This window comes from Colias eurytheme, chromosome 12 (genome assembly GCF_061535395.1).
Source record: "Colias eurytheme isolate Ceu_HAF_F1 chromosome 12, ilColEury1 Martin Lab GWU primary, whole genome shotgun sequence".
Classification (NCBI taxonomy): Eukaryota; Metazoa; Arthropoda; class Insecta; order Lepidoptera; family Pieridae; genus Colias; species Colias eurytheme.
The window spans coordinates 2,091,616-2,112,769 of record NC_142991.1 but is presented as its reverse complement, the minus strand read 5'-3'; the positions used below and the strand labels follow the sequence as shown (position 1 = coordinate 2,112,769).

Below are 21,154 nucleotides of genomic sequence, written 5' to 3'. Positions count from 1 at the left end.
AAACGCCCTTCAAGCGACCTTGGCGACAGGCAATAAAACTCAACCCTTAGTAGACTTACTGGAGCTTAAGAGTCAGCGACGAAAGATTGCACGAGTAACTTTTCATTAAAGCCCATGAAACGTTTTTACAACGAGGAAATTTCCTGCAACTATACCTATTTATAATTTTTGTAAGAAAACTAGCAACGGTTTCACCTGCAGGCAAAAGCAAGTATTTATATCAATTTTTTTATTCTATTAGTTTTTACATCAAATATCAAATAATATCTAAAACAAACTTTTCGTACGTGTAAGAAAACACTACGTAATCGTTACACTAATTATTTTACATTACACTTAGGTTCACCTCAATATCCAATCAAGTGTTAGGAAATTATAATTTTCCAACCTACACAACTCGAACTTCCTTCGAAAAACTCACACTTCTACCATAAAAATCCCTATAATTTAAACTCACGTACTCATCAATAACACAATCAGCATATAATTCACACTAAACTAACTATATAATTAAATGCAATTCGCCAACATTGACCAATTAACCTCTAACACTATGACCTCGATGCGTCTTTCCAAACTATACAAGGCCAGTACGCAACGGTGTGAAACTAATCACGTATAGTTTGGAAATAACTTTTTTACAAAGTTCTTCCAATCTATACAACAGCAGTACGCAAGAACTCGCGTATACTTTGTAGTGAAGTAAGTAAGAATAGCGCTCCAAAATATACAGCGCCAGTACGCATGCGGACTAATCGTGTACATGTTTCGGAGTAAGCGCGGCGTCTTTCCATTGCTCGCGCTTATATTATTGTATTGCTGTTTTGAAATCTATTATTAAAATGCATGTGTATTGTGTATGTAATGTTGCGTACTGATCGTATTTTTTTTTGTATCGAGGATGCTTGTGTCTTCGTTCCCGACTATACTGCACGACTTACAATTGACTAAAATGCTAAAATGTAAGAATCTAATAAGTCCAGAAGAAGACGGTTGCGAGGCGACGGCAATTTTTGTGTAGTTAAAAAAAACACGAACCTAACCTAACCCATAGGTAACCCTTATATACCTATCTGTTACCTATTTATTTTTCTAAGCTCACCTAATAATATTTTTATTCCATATTTTACTGAATCAATCAAGAAGAATAAAAGTAGATAGATATAGCTTTACAAGTCTTTGATTGCCTACGCCTATTTATTATTTCGCTCAAGCGTAAGTGGTGTAGTAGGTATATTTAGTTTTATTTTGCGTACTGATCGTGTATAGTTTGGAACGAAGAAGCAAGCATCCGTGTTACAAAGTATACACGATCAGTACGCAAACTTCGTGTATATTTTGTAATAACAAACTTAAAAACAGCATTACAAAGTATACACGAGCAGTTTCCTATGGTTGCGTTCTGGCTATGTATAGTTTGTAAATACGCGACCTCGATAGTTGTCAAATGAGCCTATTAGGATAACTTATTTGCCAACATTGGCTGAATTTGACAAATTCCGTATGACAATCTCAAACACAAATTAATTAACACTTTACATGTTAGCGTTAGTTGTTACAAAATAAAACTAACAGAGTACACGATTTACTTAAATAATTTATAATGTACGGCCGAGGTTCTCCATTTGTAGCGTATTTTAAGTAGGGCATACAGAACCGGATCCGGTTCCAAGTTTTTGAAACCCGGTTCCAAATCGAGCTCAGAACCGGGTAGAACCGGGTTACCCGGTTCTTTTATAATACTTCGAAAAAAATACGAAATTAAACAAAAGTAAGTGTAAAAGTACCTGATAGACCTTTATTTTACGCGGCTTGTGTCTTATTTTATTAAATTAATAAAGAAACAAAATTTCAATACTTCTCTTTATTTATCAGTCTTATAAAAGTACCTTGGCCCTTAGTCAAACGTCAGTATCGCCGAGGAATAGAAATTGCTAACGCTAATTATTGACATAAGCTCATGATATTTTGGTAATGGTTCGGTCACACTACCAACGACGATGACGACCACGACCAAAATTCAAATCTTGCCAAAATTTATTCAAAATAAAATATTTAAATCTCCCGTCATTACGGTACTCGGAAAAAAATTAATTCGAGGTCAATTAATAAAAAAATAGTTTTTTTTTGCGATTTTCGCCGAGACAGTAAGTTTATCATACAATCACCTGGAACCAAAATTGTACATCATAAAATTATCTATAAAAAAGGTTAAATACATTTTTTTCTAGGAGCTACCGTTTCTACGAAAAACCTATTTTTTTATCCATTGATCTCGAAAAAATTTTTTAATTGTGTTTTGCACAATTTGTTTAATTTCGACTGGATGAAAATTTTGTTCGTGGTCGTCGTCGTCATTGGTAGTGTGACCGAATCCTTAGGCAAAACATCATACGCTTATGTCAATTTGTATCGATAGCGTATTCTATTCCTTAGCGTTTTGACGGTTGTCTCGGCTCTCTTGTTATCATAATATCACATAAAAACATGAAAAGTACCCAGCTGTAGGTTTTGAGTCCCATGCGAATGTCGAAATTTTCGAAAATTTTCAGCATTTACGGCTGTATCTTTTGATGCGTTGGCTTGTGAGTTCGACTTTTTCACATAAAAGGGACCGAAAACTTGAGTATTCGATATAAATTTCAGCATGATACCAAAAACAAAAACATGACTGGATCATTTAATATGAATCAGTAAAATTAACAGCTTTTCAAATTCACGAGAAATCTAATAAAAATATTTCTGTAGCCTAATTTTTGTCATTTTCGAAGCCTAATTTTTTTTGGTAATACAACCGTAGGAAACTTATAGCATCTAAGGTTAGACAACCAATCGGAGCCACGTTTGAGGCGTGGCACGTAAATTCGCAATGCACGTGAGTCTGAGGTTGCCAGATACAATAAATTTGTTAAAATAATGCAGCAAAATATAAATAATACTTTATATTTTAATATATTGGTCGGAACCGGGAGAACCGGGTTTCATACTATTCAGACCCGGTTCTCAAGATCATCAAAAAACCCGGGTTTACCCGGGTTTTTCGGAACCGGGTAAACCCGGGTGCATGCCCTAATTTTAAGTAAACAATGGTATATTTCACTGTAAAATTATATATGAACATAAGGATATTATTTTAATTAATTGTTTAATAAATACACAGTAGATCAACACTAACAACGAACTACATTTGTATGTCTATGTTAAGTTATTATGAATTCATCTAATATTGTTCATTAGGTCATTATAAAACTAATTAGTAATTGGTAATTACTAATTAGTCAAACTTTAAACATAGTGAACGATTAAATCGTAATTAGCGATTATTCGTTATAAAAAGTTATCGAATAAGCTTGTATATTTCTAGATTACAAATTCCTACGAATAAATAATTATATTTTAATAAATAAATCTGTATCACTACGTCTGCTCTATCATCTCTATGTAAACATTATTTCAATGGGATACTCCGTCACTGTGTGTAGAAAAGACAAACAAACACACATCCGCGTAAATGACGTAAATGAAATAGTTGATTCATATTGGTATAATAATCTTCAATGAATCAAATTCATTTAGATGTCTATCATTACAAAATAATCATAATATGTTAACTCTGTCAAGTGTAAGTATTTTACATCGCAACTTTCTGAACTTTACTAAAAATTACGATACACATAATCATAAATTTTCATTTGAATTAAAAAAATATATTTCACAACAAGATTAGCCAACGCTTGCAAATTTATCACAACTTGTTAAAAATGTATAAATCATTAAGAAAATGAATAATAGTCAGCATTAGTCGTTTGTCAAAGTGTCCTTGGGGTGAGAAATCCAAAAGTTTCATTAACAATTAAAAGGGAACGAGGTTGTTGGCAATAGACTTCATCTCAGCGCCGGCTAGGGCTGTCAACTTTTTAAATACAGTGCTGATTGTCAGCGTATGCTGAATTAGCTGCAATTTTTAATGAGATAATATGTAATTTTAAGGTGATGAAAAAGAGGTAAAGGCAAAAGTACTCGTAATAACTAACAGTACTAATAGTTGATGATGCAAAAAATATATCCATACAAACTAACGTGGATAATTTTTATTTATTTGCCTAACCAACGAAATGTCAACGTTAATAAATCTAATTTATACATTCAAACCCACACGTTTACCAATACCAATGAGATCATAAAATAATTTCAATCTGTACACGCAACGGCATTACTCAAGCAATAAAAATATATTATTAAATCGTACAAGGTGAAAGAAATCAATAGTATCACATAATTAGAAATAGAGTTGGCAACCCTGAACAGAAACACATAGTAACATTTTGCAATGGACATATTACTGCGATTTATTGCACACCTTTTATAGTAAACTCCTTGAATGAGAATCCAATGTTAATATACTAGACATTTTTTTCACCATAACCTCTATATCCGTAAGATGTGTAAAATAAACTCTGTTGATAGTTATTATTATTTAAATAAATCATTTGCGATACAATTTCTACATTTTAGAGTAAGTTTCGCAAAAATAATAGTAGGTAATATTCTGCTAGGTACCTTACTGAAATTCAGAATGACGCGATTTTTATGAAACATAAGTACCTACTTATAAACATACTACACAATCTAAAGATAATATTTAGAAAATGACACCATTTATAAAACCTACTAAGATATTTACACGATAATTAAAAAAAACTTTCTTCAAACCTCTCCAAACAACAGCCATTATCATTCTACATAAAAATAGTATAATTACATTTACTTAATAAATAAAACCGCGACAAACAGACCTGGTTTCTTTCCCTGAAACTGAATTAAGAAAAACATACAAAAAACATCACGCTCTTGAGATAAAAGATTTTCAGTCTATTGTGTTAGCGCAGTGGCCTTGTCACTTCCCGTATTTAATTAAATTAAACATTTTATAAGTAAACTAACCTAAATATAACATTAAATAACCGGCCAAGTGCGAGTCGGGCTCGCGCACAAAGGGTTCCGTAGCAGCAAATATAATAAATTACAGTTAAATCAACCTATCTCAAAAACTATAAGAGATACTTTGATCAAACCAAAAATCGTTGAAAGAGTTAATTAGCATGCATCACCTCTATTTTTTTTAGAATTTTATACCCCGTAGTTATAAAAATAGAGGGGGGGGGACATACTTTTTACGACTTTGAGAGCTGATATCTCAAAAACCGTTCACTTTAAGAAAAATGTTTTTTAGAAAACTTTATATCATTTTAAAAGACCTTTCCATTGATACCCCACACGGGTATGTACATCGAAAAAAAAAATTTCATCCCTCAGTTACATGTATGGGGGGCCCCACCCCCAATTCTTTTTTTTACTATTTAGTGTCATATTTTTGTAGCGGTTCATACAACACATATTCCCATCAAATTTCATCACTGTAGTACTTATAGTTTCCGAGTAAATCGGCTGTGACAGACGGACAGACGGACAGACGGACAGACGGACATGACGAAACTATAAGGGTTCCGTTTTTGCCATTTTGGCTACGGAACCCTAAAAAATGTACATTGATTATTACTTAATCTTTTATATAGGAATAATAAGGTTAGAAGGTCCTTAGATTAAATATTTTCTCCGGGTTTCGTTTGTAATTTTATATGCTACGTGTGTAATCAGTCATTTTGAACAACACAAAATTGAATACTAATAAATTCTCACATCACATTGATTTGTTACATTCAGAAAGTCACAACTCACAAACTAATATAAATAGTATTATCTTTTACGTCAGTAGTTAGTGCATTATCTTATCAATAAATCAATATTAATTTATATATAGTTTTAGTTTAGATAAGTATTGTTACAGTTTTAGTAATATTGAATATTTTGTATATTATGGTCTAAAAAAAATACCTTAGGTGTAAGTCCTTAGGTGTAGAAAATAATGTCACCATTAATGGATATAGTTACCTACTCTATAGTTAAGTTGGTAAAAAATAATTGAAGAAATACCAAACATAAACAATTGTAATTATCTTTATCATACGTATAGACGTCTTATTAATTCTTGTTCTTAAATTATTTTATTACTATAGTCATTTTAAACTATCTGTATAATAGTATAACTATTGTAAATATATATAATTAAAATATAATAATTCAAAATCATCATAATAAAATTAACTAGTTACGCACTATATTAGTTAAAATCAGATAAGGAAATTAATAACATACAAATAGTTTTATTATAAGGCAGGAAAAAAACTTTTTCTGACTTTACAAATTAATTGTAATTTGTAGGTATATCTAGTCTTTGAAGAGCAAGAATATTTTTTTTATTAGCTGCTATGATTCACTGTCCTAATTAAAAAGTATAAATAATTATGTCATCATAAGGAGGAAAATGACACCTAACCTAAAACACAATAATCGTATTATGAGAAATACAATAGCAGTTTAAATATAAATTAATTGCCGAGATATATAAGGAAGGTAATAATTTTTAATAGCTATTTACTTTTAAATATGCACGCTTATATTTATATCAAAACCGCTGTTAAAAAAACAATCAGACCTTACTATCCAATTCAAATAAAACAAACAAATAAAAAAGCCTACCCTCGTACGCTTCACGTCACTCGGCATTATCACTACACACACCACTATCACGAGCACATACACACGCGCACACAGACCGTAATACACACGACCGCGCGACGCGGGCGCACGGTCAACAATGCTGTAATGTAGCGCTCCAGACACCCTAGAAAACTTCCTTGTTTACGAGTGAAGGTTCACGCCATACTTTTACCAAACAAATGCAAAAAGTATTGTGTAGTTATGATATAATGCCACTTTTGATCTAGCTCCAGACATCCTATAAAACTTCCTTGTTTGCGAGTGAAGGTTAGCACAATACTTTTACAAAAGATATGTAAAAATAATCGTGGACATAAATATATAATACAGATACCACTGAAAACTTCCTTGTATGCGAATCTAAATTCGCTTCATTAACATAAGTTTTCCAAACAATTGCAATAACAATCGTAATAATGCTGTTTCCGATTTGTCTTCAGACATATTAAAACGCTTCCTTTTGTGCGACAGTGGAAGTGAAGCTTAAAACTATCTCCTAAAGTTCTGCCATACAAATGCAAATGCAATCGTGAACTTCAGTAATAATGCCTTTAACGATCTATCTTTTGACATACCAGCCCCCCTAGTCACGTGGCTTTCTGTTAGCGTAGCGTTCAATAGAATAGACTACGAATGTATGAGATTGACGTAGGCTGTAGATAAACGTAGGTATATACAGCTTACGTCAATCTCATACATTCGTAGTCTATTCTATTGAACGCTACGCTAACAGAAAACCACTTGACTAGGGGGGCAGGACACTTCCTTGCTATGCAAAACTATGCAAAGGTTCAATTCTAAACTAGTGATCTGACTGCAATCATCCCAGAACATATCAAATGAAATGAAATTCCGAATGAGAGTTTACAACGAAACTTGTAAACAAATTCTTGCCAAAACAATCGAATTGTAATGTGATAATTCTATTTTTGCTCGGGCTCCAGACACACAGATTGGAATGCCAGATGTGAGAGACAGCAAACATTCAGTTAGAAAATCTATATTATAAAGCTGAAGAGTTTGTTTGAACGAGCTTAACTCAGGAACTACTGGTCGGATTTGAAAAATTATTTCGGTGTTAGATAGCCCATTTATCGTGGAATGCCACATAGGCCATATAATTATCATCTCGCTTAGACTAACAGGAGCGGAGCACTGCGGGTAAAACCGCTTAAAACATGTTTTTTGCTTAAAAATTCAGACATTGAGTGTTTTTCCGATTCAGATTTCGCGCTCAATGTAAAAATTACTAACTAATCGTCCATAAACACATTTGTCACTAGCCTATCCCATTCCATTAATATTCAATAACAACACAGCCGATGCGCAATTGTTTATAACGAATGATATTGGCAATAACATCACTAGGTCAACTGTCGCATTTATCACAATTAAAAGTGCAATGTCAAGAGGTTAATGCCATAATTCACTAAACTAAAATCTTTCAACACTGAAACTAAAAACAATATTGACCTTGAGGTATGCCTAAATGATAATAATTTATATGTCAACTAGCTTTCCGCCCGCGGCTTCGCCCGCGTTTTCAAAGAAAAACCCGTTCCCGTAGGATTTCCGGGATAAAACCTATCCTATGTCCTTTCTCGGGTAGCAAAATATCTCTATACCAAATTTCATGCAAATTGGTTCAGTAGTTAAGGCGTGATTGAGTAACAGACAGACAGACAGAGTTACTTTCGCATTTATAATATTAGTATGGATAGCGGTCCGCCCCGGCTTCGCCCGTGGTACGTGTTTAAGTTTTCTCTCCGTAAGAACCATCCTCGTACTTTAAGGAATATTTTAAAGAAAGAATTAACAAAATCGGTTCAGCTGTGATTTGCGCTTAGCAACACATTTGGCGAATCATTTTTATTATATACTAGCAGTCCGCCCCGGCTTCGCCCGTGGTACATATTTACGTTTTCTCTACGTAAGAACCATCCTCGTACTTCAAGGAATATAATAAAAAAAGAATTAACGAAATCGGTGCAGCCGTTCTCAAGTTATGCGCTTACCAACACATTTTGGGATTCATTTTTATATTATAGAAGAAGATAGAAGCTTAAATTCTAAAAACAATAAACTACGAAGAACATTGTAATCAGTCTGATTTAGTCATCTGCTTGAATGCAAAATGCTTGTCTTAGCATGTCTTTTCCAATACATATATGACTAACACCACATAAATTTCTTTGTTATAAACCAAATAGGACACTAGGTCATTCATCATAACGCAAACTAATACGCGGTCACTTTCCATATCATTACCCTGAACCGACTTAAGAGAAAAGAGGCTAAAGAGCAAACATATTCTATAGCAATTCACCTTTGCGCGTACTTGACATCTAAAAAGTTCAGTAACAAATAAAGGTCTTTACAGCTTCCGTTATAATCAAGATGACGACTTTGTGTCTGGTTGTTAGTATGTTCAACGAAGGGTCCGTATTCTAAGAGTATAAGTATAAAAAATTGCCATCGAAAATCTTCTTAATATATATAAATCTCGTGTCACAATGTTTGTCCTCAATGGACTCCTAAGCCACTTAACCGATTATAATACAATTCACACACCATGTGCAGTTCGATCCAACTTGAGAGATAGGATAGTTTAAACATGTAGGTACCACGGGCGAAGCCGGGGCGGACCGCTAGTAATACTATAAGATCTAATATCTATAATTTGGACGTATCGTAATACCCTTACAGAAGTAATTTTTTTTCATGCAATTCTTATTTCTTGCTTTTAAATCGATATACATAATACTTATTACATATTTATCTCTTCTCTGTTAAGTACAACGTACAACAACTACACGTATTCGAGCGACAGAGTAGTTTTCACCCGGATTTTCCATTCATAACATTTCACATGATGCATTAAAGTCACGATTAAGATTATTTATAAAAACATTACAATAAAATACGATTTAAAGCTCATTTCCTCTTGTAGTGTCCCTTAAACGACTTCCGATTATTTTTTTAAGCTTTATAATTGCTTTGTTTTTAAGATGATGCCTTGGATTTATTTTTTATATTACTTCTTTAGATGTTTTTTCGACTTTTAATTATAATACCTCTGATGATGATAAATGAAAACCGATGATGTATAATTTTATAATTATTATAATTAAAATAATAAATAATGGCATGTAAAAAAAGAGTTTTTTGCTCATTTGTGGATAACCCTGACTTCGTTCGTGAAAATGAAGGCTTTTCATGCATGCAATCTTGTGAAAATATGTATATTGTTTAATTCCAAATTCATTGACTATATAATTGTATTGTATTATTTCCTTAACAAAATATAATATGAATCCCACCAAAAACATTTTCATGTAAAATGTTGCCAAGACGAGCCCATATGACTCGCACTGTCAAAAAGTTATCAGATCTCATGTAGAGCCAAGCTTCTAACACTACACGCCCTAACTCTACAAGGCTTAACTTCACAAACTCTACACGTTAGTCAAAATATGTGGCTTGGCCATTTCGCTACATTCACATCGGCGTAAGGTGAAAAATTAATTCACTGTTCATTACTTTTGTGTTATACAATAGTTCTTGTAGTAACGAACGGCCAAGCCACATATTTTGACTAAGGTGTAGAGTTTGTGAAGTTAGGCCTTGTAGAGTTAGGGCGTGTAGTGTTAGAAGCTTGGCTCTACATGAGATCTGATAACTTTTTGACAGTGCGAGTCATATGGGCTCGTCTTGGCAACATTTTACATGAAAATGTTTTTGGTGGGATTTCATTTTTTTTTGTAGGTTGTTTGTAACAATTTTTTTTTAACAAGGAGTACCTATACATATATATATCTAGGGGAACCAAGTTTTAGATTATTAGATTAGACCTCTAGCGTCATCAAAATTTAATTTAAAATTACAGGTCTCATACAAACTCCCATCCCCTAGTTTAAGGGGTTGGGGGATGAAAGTTACAAGTTTTATAATTTTTTTGTTGTTTGTGTGCTAATACTAGCTTACATACAAAATTTCAGCTTTCTAGGACATTAGGAAATACCTTAAGAATTTTGATGATCATCAGTGAGTCAGTGACGAAATTAGCGTTTTTTAGATATAAATAAAATCTGAAGTATAAAAGCTAATGTAATTAAAACTTAATATGTTCAATAAGTCCGCTATTGACAATATATCCCGAAAATTTTGTTGATCTAGCATAATCCAAACCCAAGTTATGAGGGTTCAAAAAAACGTCGAAGCGCTTCGAGAAAAGGTAGGTAGTGCCCGTGCGCCTCGCTTGGCTTGTCTTGGCGGGGGCACTACCGTGCCCCCAGATCAGTTCCTTAGAATAAGAGTCATGCTCATAATTCAAAACAATCGAATTTCTAAATCGAGACATATTCGTCACCTAGGATCACATCTTCATTATATTATTGTTCTTTTACTATTTATTCCAAAAAATAAACTGTAATAATTATTATTTACGGGTACACCATGTATAAAGCATCGTGGTAACTCCCACGCACGAGGCACGGAGCGACCATGGAGTCAAATAACCGCTACTTACTCTTCTTTCCCTGCTTCATCAGGACTATTGTTTTATCATACATCACCGAACTAATCCTCACATAACTGTACTCTTTGACCCGGCACCGTCCCAGTTTCAGAAGCGAAACGTACGAACAATGGCTTGCGTCACTTTTGTTTTCGCTCATTGTTTACGTGACCCGACCCTGAAGGAACTGTACGCTTTTTTTTACATTTAATTTATAACGGTCTCGGCTTAGTCCCTATTGCATACGGGATATTTTTTTTCAACACAAATTCAAACAACTGCTACTAGAAAAGATAGATTATGTGACACGCTAAAGATGTCGCTTTCTAATGGAAAAATAATTTTAAAATAGGCACAGCAGTTTTTTAAGGTAAATCGAACCAGAACAAAAAAAAACAATTTTCCTCTTTCCTCTTTATTATTTATATTAATATTAATTTAGAGTTTAGACTTTCAAAAGAGGAGGAAGAAGATTTCTTATCGTGATATTTCCTTAATATTCATATCGATATAATATATTATAATAAAATGATTAATAACAAACACTATCATTTGGATTGTCCAATCATTAAATAGCGCAGGTAAAAACCTGTTGCAAGATTAAAGGAAAATCTGTTTACAAAATACCCAATATTTTTAAAATCGTAAATTATATCATAGTTAATTTTTATAAAAACATCTGTATCAACACACCTTGAAAACTATTTTCGGAGAGCCATGTTTGTTGTTTTGAAATCTATATCAAAACTAGCTGTCCCGGCAAACGTTCTTCTTCCTTACTCTTATCACTAAGGGGTATGAAAAATAGGTGCTGGCCGATTCTCAGACCTACCCGATATGCACTGAAAATTTCATGAGAATCGGTCCAGCCGTTTTGGAGGAGTATGGTAACTAACATTGTGACACGGGAATTTTATACATTAGATACCTATATACGAAAGGTCGAAAGATAATTACTAACTAGCTGCATGTCTCGGCTTCGCCTGAGTTCGATCGAGATTTAAACAAAATATATTGCATATTAAATTATATGAACTATCTTTAATTGAAAGTAATTGTTTCATTCGTAACAGTGAATACCAATTATTGTCATTCCATTAAAAATAAACAAATTTAATCCATTAGTACTTCATTAGAATGAAATAACGCCAATTTTTCTAACATAATAAACAACAGCATAATAAACATTCATCAAATCAACTCTAAAATTGAAATTAAAAAAAAATATTTCAAATTCAATGTATGATAAATTCTAGTTAAATATTCTAGACGGAATTTCAAACCCAAACAAAGTAATTGACGACCTTGTAATAGTATTAAAATCGATGCCAGGCGATAATTTAGATTATCATAACAAATAAATAGTTGAAAGTGTGTTAATAATGTAAACATGTTTTCCAACAGGAAATTCCATAGTAGAAACGAAAATAGAAAATAAACGATGAGCAGGACTTGAGTCAGATGCATCTTACGATATGAGGATATTTTATTGGTTTTTTTATGGCAAAGCCGTACAAGCTAGAGCAAAAAAAATGTATGTTTTTATAAAAAAAACATCGAACCTAAGACCTGTATTCTCTCGCATAGTAACCACTGCAATACTTAAACAAGATTCATCAATCACACAATTACACTATACGAGAAACCCGATTAATTCATGGGAATTTTCATACATCAAATGCATAAAAACTTTAATCGAAATTTAAAGATGCTCACTGCAATTTGTAAAACACAGAGAGAAAAACCCCTAACATTACAATTAAATGTTTGTAGGTGTCTGGTGAGTCACGAATCGTGCATAATTATCTTTTTTATAATAACAATATGTAACTGGCTTGATTTTATCGTTTTAATAGTTTTACCGTGAAATTCATGAGTAATTCAGCCAAAGTATCATAACTTTGCTCCTTTGTCTGGAAATAGATATTTCATGTCTTTTCTAAATTACCTAACGTAATCATTAAATCATTACTGCAATGTATCATACCATTTACTTAATGACTTCATCAAACAGTCTTATGTTTCAAAGTTCAATCAATCATACATTTAACGTACCTTATCACCGTCTGTCGGTAGCGTCCCATATCCGTACCAGCTTCTAGCCGGCCGGAGCCTCGGTTCCTCCCGCGGCGACAGCAGACCGCTTCCCCACCGCACCACCCCTTCAGCCACCGCCGCCACACCCGGCGTGATCGGACTCCCATTTGGAGACTTGGGAGAAACTCCCTTCTCTGCAACCGGCGGCAGCGTGGGTCGGGCACAACCCGTCCGCCTCTCGTATATCCTCTTATATGAATCATCTATATCAGTCTCCAATAGGCCCTTCTTATCGCTGCCCCGTTTCACTTCCCTTTTTTCTTCTTTTTGCGCCCATTTTTCTGTCTCCAACCTTTTCTGGCTATCATTCGAATCCTGTCGACTTAACAACGCCTTCTTTAAACTCTCGCTGGAGTCTTGTTTCGCGACTTTCTTCTCCGCATTTTTCTTATCTTCCTTCGCTAAGAGCGCTCTTTTTAAGCTATCAGTCGAGTCTTGTTTGTTCAAGTGTTTTCTCGGACACTCTGTGTTGAGGGAGTCGGTAGTTTTCGATATGAGCAATTTCGGGTAGTCGTAGGTTGGGTGTTCGTTGGCTGGGTTGAGTTCTAGGGAGCGCCTGTTCTTCTTTTTGTCGGTTGGCGCGATCTGCGCTTTGACAGGGAGCAGCCGCCGGGGGAGGAGGCTGCGGTGGTCAGCGAGGGGTGACTCCGGTCGCAACATCGTTGGCAGCGATACGAGACTGCCGCAGTATTGAATACCCCTGCAACAATATAAGTGTACATTAGTTGGTTGATTTTTTATTGATCTTTGAATGAAACCTGACTATACAAATATACCTAATATGTCTAGATATCTACTATAGGTATATAAGATATCTACCTAGATTATTCTTACATGGAACATCTCATAGTATCTACAAATTCAATCTAGAATGGAATCAACAGTATAATTATATCTTTGTTTTGAGGAAACAGTATTGTTCAATTAATAAATGGTTGATTTGTGAGCTAATCAAAGTAATTCATTAGTTATTAGGTAGACCTTCAATAAATAAGTCGTAAGCTAAGTGCATATTTACAATTATTTAATGATGCATGAATTATTTATAATCGTTTATTACAAATGACAATACAAGTACCTACCTACTTAATAATTCAAATGTTTTACTGATGGTAGTGTTAAATAATTATTTATAAATAAAACGATAAATTATTTTTATGTACTTCTTTATTGTTTGATACAATATCTACGTGAATATTTGCAAGTAATTGTACTTAATTGAATAGGTACAGAAAAGCGAATATTTCAGCTTCTGAGATGGCCCACAGTTGCTTCGATATCATTCGCACACGCATGACGCAACTAATTAAATAAAAGAAAAGAAATCATGTTTTTTTTTATCTTATAGATGACTGCATTATTTTAATATAGGTATTAGGTATTAGGTACCTATAATATAAATTATTAAATTCCTTGCGCAGTCGAGTAAAATATAATACCTATGACATTTCAGTAATTCGCAACATGCCACCATCTGATTTCAAAGTTCAAAAACAATTTTGAAAATCATTCCAATCAATGACTCAGCAACATTGCAAAACAAAAATTCATAGCCCACATACAAATAAATTACAATATTTTTAAACAGCTGTTCAATACATCCTTCTAAGTTCTAATATAATATTATCAATGCAAGTTTGTGAGAATGGATGTTTGTTACTCTTTCACGAAAAAACTTATGTACCCTACGGATTTGCATGAAACTTTGCAGTAATATAGGTTCACATAATATGTATAACACATGTATAACACATTAGCTATAGAAAATATAAATGTATGATTTTGCGGGTTCCGAGAGTGAAACCGCGCGGTAAAGCTAGTATCTTAATTCAACACATGAGATCATAAACCACTTCGAGTGAAATTGCATTAAAGCGATAACTTGCGAATTTCTGGAAGTGATAATTTAATTATAATTGAGGGCAGTATGCAGTATATTGTAAGTTTTAATTCGAGACAATAAAATTATACTTAATAGCTTAGTAACAGATGAAGAAAGAACAAACATGTAAATTATAGTTAAAGTAAATCCATTCAGAACTTTTTGAGATTAGCCCGGACATACATACAAACATACAAAAATTCTAAAAACTATATTTTTGGCTTCGGTCTATTGTAGATTACTACCCGAGTATTATTTAAAAAAATATTCAATGTACAGTTTTGACTTTCCAACGATTTTATTATATGTACCTATAGGTACCTATAGAAGATAATATTATATGATCAATCAAACGATCACATTTTTATAGACCGTTATGGATCCGTGTTATATTGCATTGGTTATAATAATTTATGGCGTTTCAACGAACACACTCACATTTTAGTGTAATTCATTTTTGATCTTTTATCTTTTTTTAGCCGCCTAGACGGTGGACGAGAACGTAAAATATTTTAGAAAATATTAGAGTTAGATTTATTATCTAGTATCACTTTGGTACACGTTGTATGTAAAGTCGCGCGTTTGCTTTCTGTCGCTATTTCTAAAGTCATATAGTTTTGAGAAGTAGGTACTTGATGATATGATTCAACTACCTGTAGATAATTATTGTGGACTATTTTTAACCACTCTTCAAGGGAAGTCGTGTGTTCGCTGTGTTCAATATGACCGCGACGGGTAAATAATTCTTACTAATATTATAAATGCGAAAGTAACTCTGTCTGTCTGTCTGTTACTCAATCACGCCTAAACTACTGAACCAATTTGCATGAAATTTGGTATGGATGGAGATATTTTGATACCCGAGAAAGGACATAGGCTACCTTTTATTGCGAAATATGTACCACGGGCGAAGCCGGGGCGGACCACTAGTATATTATAAAGAAAAATGTTTTAAATCCGTCCGATAACTCTTTTATCAGGTATAGGTACTCGCGTAAAATCAGTCACAATAAAATGTATAAAACTGGTAAAATATTCGATAATTAATAATTATACCCACTTACTACTAGGTTTAGACTTGAGGTGACAGGTCTTTCCGGGATCAACTATGTACGAAATTAGATATGTATCATAGAACCACAAGATAAAATCTTACAAAACATAATTAATGTAACTTAATTATATTAATTAATCTATAATTAATTAATAATTAAGCTACATCCTACTTCCAATTAATTAACGTACAAATATTCTTGAGTAAATACCTATGTACCTAAGTAGGAATATTAAATCATGTAGGTATACAATGTGCATACCTGATTTAAATGTAATTACATTCAAAAATTATCTAGAAATATGCATTATTATTTATTATCCCATGAGAACCCCCCAAAAACGTCCAATTTTGGCGCACTTATCTAAATGCTATTTACTTGGGTACCTATATTTTTTATGTATCATTTGCTATATATATATATATATCTCTGGACCGTATTCAAATTATATATGTATATGATTCCTTTCAATACCCGATATGAGTACCCAGTACAGGTATTGAGGTCAAACCGCGCTCAACAAACAGCGCAAGCTGGACTACAAACTTAGTTTTAATCTCATCGATTATTACAGCAGCCAATTATGTTACAGATAGCGGATAATTGGAGGTAAATTTTACTATAATTATGCATAATAATTTGTAGGTTCGGATAACAAAATATCTTCCATCATTGTGATTAAAATTTTAAGCTTAGACTTTGGTCAGAGGATGAGCAACACCAATTAAACTAGTCACTAATAATTCTTCTGTATTGTATATTTGATTATTATCTTTTGATTTCTTAGATGAATACCATCAAATACCTTTATTACTTACGTACCTACTTAATATACTATATTCTCTACCAGACAATTAAGTTGGTACCTATCTAATTTACCTGTTAATTCTTTACTGGACAATTTAATAGAAAACAACCTAACACAGTTTTCTATTTACCCCAACGATCAAATTAGTTTCATAGGTTACCCTGTACAAACAAGCAAACAAATTAACCTCTACATAATGTTAGTATAGATAAAATTGCCATTAGACTCGCCACGCTTGAATGCAAACGCAATGAATGCACTCGCTAATTATTCATCTTTGAAACGCATCATCAACTTTTAAGCATATAGAAACTGTGCCTGGCAACAGGCGAAAACGTATAAATTATCATGACTATACATAACTATAAAAAAGTCGCTTGTCGTCTGTGTGTCGGTATGCTTAGTTCTATAAAATTACGAAACATATTTTGATGAGGTTCATAGATAGAATAATACAAGAGGAAGGTTTTGATCTTAGGTTTTGATATATAAATTATTAGATTTAAGATAAAGCAGGCGAAGCCCAGGGGCCTTTTAATATATAGAGGTCAAAGGTAGGTTTTAGTAGGTAGGTTTTCCCAAAAACCTAATAAAGTCGCGGGCGGAAACCTAGTAAAAAATATTCATATGCTGTGTTTCCATCTTGTTTCCATTAATAAATTGTAATAGCTTCAACATCCGTCGCTCAACAAAAAAATAAATCGCCTGTCATATTCTACGAAAAATCTGTCTCCATAGGATTAATATTTTTATCATATTGATATTGTTCGCATAAAATACATTTTCACGTTCATCAAAACAAGTTCTGATTTAAAACATGGCAGAATAGGACTTCATCTAATTATGATTAGCTCTTAACTCATTTATAATGAGATGAAATCTTTCTCAAACAACTTACATAGCTATGTATACCTATAACTGGAATTCAAACAAGAGACAATTACTTAATATAAACACAAAGCATCATTGAAAGGTGATAATCAAAGTTTAAATAACCTCTGATATTACCATTTATTATGATATAAAAATAGCCGCACATATGTTCAGTCATCGTGAATTCAAAATTTATTTGAAATATCAAGTGCGATTATGTCATCCGTCTTTGGTAATGTAAATAAAATATACTGTGTGTTTGTTTATGATTGTACATAATATGACTTTAGTGTTTGCTTAATCGTGTGCGTATATAACTACCAGCTGCGCCTCGCGGTTTCACCCGAGTGGCGCCTGTTGGTCTTAGCATGGTGATTCATTTTTCAACTGCCCGCTAAGAAAATCAAAGATTTTCAAAAATCGAAAAGTTATAGGTTATTATTCTGGATTGCAAATTTTAAAAATATTTTGCAAAAATCTGTTTGCTTGTACAGGCAGCACTAATTGAGCACTAAATTATAAGCTGATGTGCCCCTCGCTCTAACTGTATCAAAGCGCGGTCACGAATGGTACACTGCTAGCTTAATGAAAAGTTAGCAGTGTTCTCATTTTTAGTCCCCCTATCACAGCACCAAATATCTGTTATCAGCACTAAATTAGCACTAAATGAGCACTTAATTTTGAGATATAATACGAGTGATTCTGTCGACTTGACCTTTCTAGCTTAACAGACGTTACGGGGGAAGGCATGTGAAAAATGTAATGATCTTTATTTAAATACAAAACAGTTGCGAACAAATTTTCTTGGCATAGATAGAAAATCTTTCGCTGATTTCAACGTTTCACTTGGTTTATTGGTTACTAGATTACCGCCTGCGGTTTCGCTAGGGTAGCCAAAAAGAAACAGTAATTGACTTATTAAAGATTAACAGATTTTATATAGCCATCCTCAATAAATGGACTAAGCAAAATGCAAAACAAAAATAACTTTTCAATATTTAACTAATAGGTAGTTGATGAGATCAGCGCGTTCAAACAGACAAATATACTCTACAGCTGTATAATATGAATTTAAATGGTTATAGCTAAAGCACAAAAGTGACTATCTATCTAGGAATGTAGCATATAGTTTAAGAAGAATATTAGAATGAAAAGATACCTAGAAAACTAAAAGTATTACAAATCTATTAAGTACAAGCAGAATCTCAGTTCAACATTGCCTAATGCTCTGAGAAGGACGGCCAGTTACGATCTTGATAGAACACAATGAAATAAATAATATAAATGCTAATTTCTATGTGCAACCAAACTAAAAATTCATTCTTTTTATTGTTATTGTGAAATTGTTGTGACATGTCTTTTGATAATCGAAGGTTTTAATAGAAATAATACGGTGTAAATTCCACAATAATAAAATACTAAATGGTTAACTAATAAATCTAAATAAATTCCCGCTCTTTTTGCCTCAAACTTATCGTATAAAATACTGGTATCTATATACGAGTTTCATAATTAAGGGTTTAAGGGGCACATCATTCAATCGTTCATAAACTATTTCTTCTATAGCACATAACTCAGGTTCTCATTTCATTCTAATACGAGTTGTATGCACCTACACCCACACAAACGTATACACGTAACTAAATATGCATAATGCACACATGCAGAACATTTAATTCCATCCCACATTACAACGTGCTTTATCTACCTGCAGGAATTCGTATATAATCTGACTTATCTTCAAAATACACAATGGATATGCAGCGATAAGAAACTGTATTCTTTATCATGCACGCCTTTCTAATTACCTATTATTACATCACATTTCTTTTAACTTCTCTCACAAATGTGACTCCTATATTATGAAGGATTGGATCGATGTTATGACTCAATCACGCCAGAACAGCAGAACGGATCAAGATTTTAGATTTGAGAGCATCTTTATCGTGACTTGAAATGACCATTGTTTTTCTCCACGAGCAGAATTTCAGCTCAAGGTTGTGCATAATAATAATAAAACAAACCTTCATAGATACCATACCTAATCTTTATCAACCAAATCCATTCCATTCCGCCTTACAAACCTCTGTGTGCAAATTCGATAAGAGAGAGATCGTACTTAGGACACAATATATTAAGAAAGAAAGTTTCTCTCTGGAACATGGCATATCGGTATTGCACACACAATAAAACCTAAGTATGTGGTGTTGCCATGACCAATTATTTACTTTTCTATCTCTACTATACCGCATAACACAAAACGAACGACGCATTCATTATACATACTTAATACAGCTAAATGAAACGTTAACAAAAAAGAATGTTGTGAAGCATAAACATTGCTAAACCAATTTCACACGCGGAGCGCGGCGCGTTCTCAAGGCGTACCTCATTGTTCACTATAGCTACGCTACGTGGTGAAACTGTCTTTCATTTCTGTTAGGTACTTATGTTGTCCTTAATTTCATTATTAATTATGTACAAGTTCTTCATTACTTTCGCGTTCTCTTAATAATGGTTTTTGAACGCAAACATTATTAAAAGTAACTTAATCGAGATTACAAACACAGTATGCTGTTAATATTGAATACAACATTTGTGGAATTTAATCGTTTGGTATGTTTTAAAAGATCCTGATTATCGATATATTGTGAGTCTCCTTTCATGGCTAATTTCCTTTACAATTACAATCTATATTCAAGATCCACCATAAAACTTAACTTATACTTAATATTAACTTAAATATGGAATTATAGGTACAACCTAACGTAAGGTTATAGGTACTAGCGAATATAACATTTGTGGAATTTAATCTAAGTCGTTTGGTATGTTTTAAAAGATCCTGATTATCGATATATTGTGAGTCTCCTTTCATGGCTAATTTCCTTTACAATTACAATCTATATTCAAGATCCACCATAAAACTCAACTTGCATAACATCCAACCTTCATACAAACAGCACTTCACATTTCCACCTAATATATTCACACCATCAAGTGGTGCTTAATAAACATTTTTCACTCAAGCGTTTCCAAGAAAACCACGTAGATTTTGAAGAACATGACATCATTAGAATCGCAAGCCGGCACGCTATTGTGTATTGTTTATTATTTGCACAGAAACCGACCACACAATACATGGGTTGTTCTTAGGCTAACGCTACGTAAGGCCAACGTGTTTGGATTTTTAATTTTCCACGATTTATTTAAGGCTGTACGCTGTATCAATCAATCGAGATTCGCATCTGAACATGAATAGTCATCTAACATACCTTCCTATGAAATAAAATACAACTTTTATG

General features: G+C 33.2%; 1 protein-coding gene across 3 annotated transcripts in view; it reads right to left on the bottom strand.

Moving 5' to 3' along the window:
* Positions 1 to 21,154, bottom strand: part of LOC149903825 (uncharacterized) — a 113,565-nt gene that overhangs the window by 72,916 nt on the left and 19,495 nt on the right. For all 3 annotated transcript variants that reach the window (XM_090108295.1, XM_090108297.1, XM_090108296.1), the window contains one exon: positions 13,193 to 13,934. In XM_090108295.1, coding sequence (XP_089964421.1) covers positions 13,193 to 13,894 — 702 coding nt within the window. In that variant the 5' untranslated portion in view covers positions 13,895 to 13,934. The remainder of the gene's footprint in view (positions 1 to 13,192; positions 13,935 to 21,154) is intronic.